We start from the raw sequence: 4,585 nt of genomic DNA, 5'->3' as shown, positions 1-4,585 counted from the left end.
GCGTTTGGCGTTGCCGGCCGATTGGAGGTGGAACGGTGGTGGTGGGAATAGCGGCGTTCAGGGCTGCGGAGTACATGGAAACCTTTGAGCGGGAATCGGTTAAACTACTGATTTCCAGTCGACGTAAAAATGTGCTAAGTTATGAATAAAACGTTGGCGCAACTAATGCTATACTACGCATAAGTAAAGTATAAATTTATATATGTCTTACTTTTACACATACATAATTATTAAGTGTACTTTAAATGTATTCGCAAAAATATTTCTATAAAATACATGTTTTTTAGCGGGACGTAACAGGATCACAAAAGTTCAGCGTGTTGCGGCTTCCGATCAAGGGATTTTCATTCGCTCAGACCACGAAATATTAACTTTACAATTTATAAGCATCTGGCACTGGCAACCTCGGTATACAAGTGAATTATAATCGGTTTACTATCTAAATATAGTTGATCTTCCGGATTTTCTTCGAGATAAGTTAAAAAACGATTTATCGTTTCTGTACACAAGGGCAGTGTCGGATACCGCCCAGATTTGCTATCAAAAACACCACAATTGCTACATTCATATTTTCCGCTTTATATTCCGATAAAATGCGATGAGATAGTACGTAGTTAAATTCTGAAGTCGGATATCAAGGTGGCATGCATTTACGGCAAAAAAGGCGCGTATCTTTTGTTTAAAATAACGGTACCTGATTTCGCGCAGCCGGCCTGGAACGACAATTGATAATTGCTTTGGTTAATCCCAAGAAAGCTGTGTTAATGGGCATTTGAGGACGGGGTCGATTTGGACACATTTATGTTCTTTTTACTAAGATTCGCTTTTCCTTATAATCGATAAATATTTCTACTGGTTCTCTAACAAATATACTGTATTTCCGCTCAATTCAAGATAACATTACAAAATGTGATAAACTAAGGAGCAAATGCCACAATTTCTGTAACTTCCGACAGCTCTAATTTTAATCCGCACTCGCGACATTTTAATGTACTAGGAGCTTTTCCAGTATAGGTAAGATAAGCAACGTGCACACAAAGTTGGATTTAAAGAGTCTATTAATGGTGCACAACCGAGACAATATAATTCACGAGTTTTGCGATAATTGACGGTTATCTTTTATGGACTGTCACCTGCATTAGGAAACGTTTTACTAACACGGATGCAAACTACCACCGGCGACTAATTTTTCAAAAATCATGTGTGCAAAAATAATTCTACTACACCAACTACCGGCATTCATAAATTTCACTACTTGTAGTACGGTCACTCGACAAATCTTTTTAAGATAATACGCGGTGATTTTACGTATTTGATATTTACGGCCGCCGCGTCGTGATTTAGAGTTTGTCATGGGTAGTTTCACAGAATATGAATAAGTTAACTAAAGATTCCAGGCAAGCGTGCAGTGCGGCTGCACCACTTCCAACGCAGGAATACCCAGACTGAATCTCAAAGACGTGCAGTGCGGCTGCACCGAAATCAATCTTCAATCACACAGGTTAATAAATATAGCAAATAGTGAAACTGTTGGATTATAGTAAGGTAAGGTATCACTGAATCTAGCACACGATGTAGAATTAACAATAAGTATATATTCTAAAGTTACGTTACAATAATGTTGGTTATACAAGAATAAAGTTTAAGATATAAGTACGAACTAGAAGAAAATAGTAAAGGACCCGCACGCGGGATGGACTCTCCTTAGAGAGATGTGACTCGACTTAGAACTGGGTACGAAGTGAGCTCTCTAGCTCGGGCATGGACCTCCTTCGGTTTGATCCCCTCCATCGTCGTTGGCTGACGGTGGGGGTGATGCGATGCCGCCGCTGGCCGTTGATGGGGCGATGACGCAGGTGGGGATAATGCGCGCGCCGCCGCTGACTGTTGGTGGGGCGATGACGCGTCTGCTCTGCTGGCTGTTGCGTGGGGGTGATGACGTAGGCGATGACGTAGGTCCATGTGGTACGCAATACGATTACGCAATACTATCTTATGCTTAATGCTATTCTTATATAATGTGTTTACGAAGTGGTATATTGACGCACATGCGTCTAAGTAATTCTTATAGGTCTAAAATAGATTAAAAGTGTCATACAAGTAAAAAGGCGAAAAATTTCTTAGGCGTAGTGTTTCTTATTAACTATGTGTTGTGGGGTCGTAACACCTCCCCCCTTAAAATAAAAGATTGGCCAATGTGCCAATGTTTTTGCTTAAAACTATACTTAATTATTTCCGTCTATATATTGACGCAATGATGCGTATGTATACTTGTGGGGTACCTTTTCTTCAGGGAAATCAGCTTTGGAGGTTGATGGCGGGTGAAGAGCTTCTATCGTTGAATGGGGTTTATCTTCTTTGGGGATATCTGGCTCTCGTTCCCTTGTTGGTTTTCCTCCCAGGTGTAGTAACAGGTGCGTGACTGAACTCCACAAGGCTCCCAATAGATGAAGACTCCATCCGTAGACGGTGTGTAGAGCGTAACCGTGAATAATGGTATCTATGCAGAGTTTTACAAATCTGATGATTAGGAAGATTGCCAGTATTCCTGCACTGGCTGATCCAAATGACATGAATCCTTTCCAGATTCGTCGTCCCGTATTTTCAGCAATATGATCAAGTGTGGCTTCATCCAGTAAGCCAATCATAGATATTGATCCAGGTGCGACTTTATTTCCCATCGCGCCTTGTGCAATGTTGTTAATCATTGCTGGTTTTTCCACTGGAAACATTATGTGTGTCCTGAGTCGGTCTAGGTCGTCGGTAGAGTAGATTCCGCTCGCTGCTAGACCTGCTGGGCTGGTATAATGCCATTTAGGTTGTGATAGTGGTTCGATTATTGGAGGCGGAAGAGTTTCCATTGGTCGTGGTGCTACTCTATACCAAGTGTTTTCGATTTTGTACATGGCAGGTAATAAACCATGGCAATCACGAACTGTACCTTTTCTCGTGATTATCCGGGATCTTGGTAATAAGAAGAACGATTCGTTGTGCCTCGTAATTGGCAACTCGTTGTAGCAGTCTTCGGTGTGTCTAATTTTACACTCCACTGGAATGCATTTAATCATGTGGATGACTTCTCCACTTGTTACGGCAGTATAACCGGGTCCTTTCATTAGTCTTATCGCCATTTCGTCTGGTGCGATACTGGCTAGTGATAAGGCGTTTTGTAGCACTTGGCGCTCCAATGCGCATTTCTGTTCCATAATGTCTCTGTATAGTTTAGACAGTTGGGTCTTTATATGCTTTTCTACATATATAAATTTAGAATTCACATATGCGAAAATGTCTAAATTATCGACTGATATTTTAGATCTTGTCTTGAAGGTTGCTCCTCTTTTAGTCTCCAATATGAATAGCTTCGGGTGTTCCGTTTGCAGTAATGTGTATCCACACACATTGATTTCGTGCGTTTTGGTCAGAGCAAACGTTGTATCTTGTGATGTCACTGTGTAGATTATTGGGTTGTCTGGGTTATTTCGTGATGTCAATTTTGCAGCTATTCCTTCATACAGTATGTCGTATCGATCGAAGTGGCAGGTATCAGTGGGTAGAATTGGCCAATACGTTTCTGTCCCTTCAGCGTCCATGCAGTATCCTCTTGAAAGAGTGCATTTTGTTCCAACTGGTAGTATCACTTGTCCTGAAGCTCGTTTTACTGGCGCTTCCGAGGATCTGAGTGTAATCTTGATACTGGCCTGTACCACAACGTTCTCCCAATTTCCATATCCATCAGAGTATTGTGATCCGCTACAGCGTCCATCGACTGACACGGATCCGGCTAACGTTGCGCTTCTGAAGTTGGTTGAGTTTTTGGTGAGTCCATCGAGAATGGCGTTGACAATAGTAATGGAGCCGGTGTCGTGTATTCTTCTGCAAGCTTGTTCGCCTACTTCCTGAATGTATTCGCGGCGTCCATTATGAACGACTGATGTGTGTGAGTGCATTCCACAGTAGGAAATGGTTCGGTCTATCTCTATTCTGCATTGGGTTATTGTTACCCTGTCGTAGTCCGATGTCTGCATCAGTTGTACATAGACTTTTTCTTCTTTTGGTTCCAGGCTTCCGACGTCACAGTCTCCGATATCGAGAAGTGATAGTGTGGTTATATTCATTCCTTGTCCTCCACAATCATAGCCTATTAGCGCTGTTGCTAACGGCAAGAGTGTTGTGATGACGAGAGTCTTCCTGGCAGAGAGAGTCATGTTGTCGGTCAGTGGTCTTCGGGTGTAGTGCCGGTTCTTGGCTCCGATGACCGGGAATATGTATCCTTTTCAGGTGACTCAGCATTGGGAGGGGCTAACTTAATCTTATCCATGTGGACGGTTCGCGTGACTCGGTTGTTTATCTTAAGACGTACGTTATTTCGAGGGAGTATCTCAATTACTTGATAAGGTCCTACATACTGGTCCCCAAGTTTATGTGTCGGTTCTTTTAAGAGATACACCATATCATCTTTCTTTATACAATTTAAATTCTGTCTTGCGTCGTATCTTGCCTTTGATTTATGTTTCGCATTTATAAGATTAGATTGGGCGCTCGTCTGTACATCATGAATCTTATCGTGTAACTTAATGAGATAGTC

The 4,585-nt window shown here is 41.9% G+C and overlaps 1 protein-coding gene across 1 annotated transcript; it reads right to left on the bottom strand.

Annotated features, from left to right (window-relative positions):
- Positions 1–2,103: 2,103 nt before the first annotated feature.
- LOC139112890 (uncharacterized) lies at positions 2,104–4,212 on the bottom strand. Its single transcript, XM_070673873.1, has one exon. The coding sequence runs from the start codon at positions 4,203–4,205 to the stop codon at positions 2,226–2,228; it is 1,980 nt and encodes a 659-aa protein (XP_070529974.1). The 5' UTR covers positions 4,206–4,212; the 3' UTR covers positions 2,104–2,225.
- Positions 4,213–4,585: the final 373 nt, after the last annotated feature.

This window comes from Cardiocondyla obscurior, unplaced genomic scaffold (genome assembly GCF_019399895.1).
Source record: "Cardiocondyla obscurior isolate alpha-2009 unplaced genomic scaffold, Cobs3.1 scaffold69_0_121451, whole genome shotgun sequence".
Taxonomy (NCBI): domain Eukaryota; kingdom Metazoa; phylum Arthropoda; class Insecta; order Hymenoptera; family Formicidae; genus Cardiocondyla; species Cardiocondyla obscurior.
The sequence above is the reverse complement of the archived record's forward strand: the minus strand, read 5'-3'. Positions and strand labels throughout refer to the sequence as shown.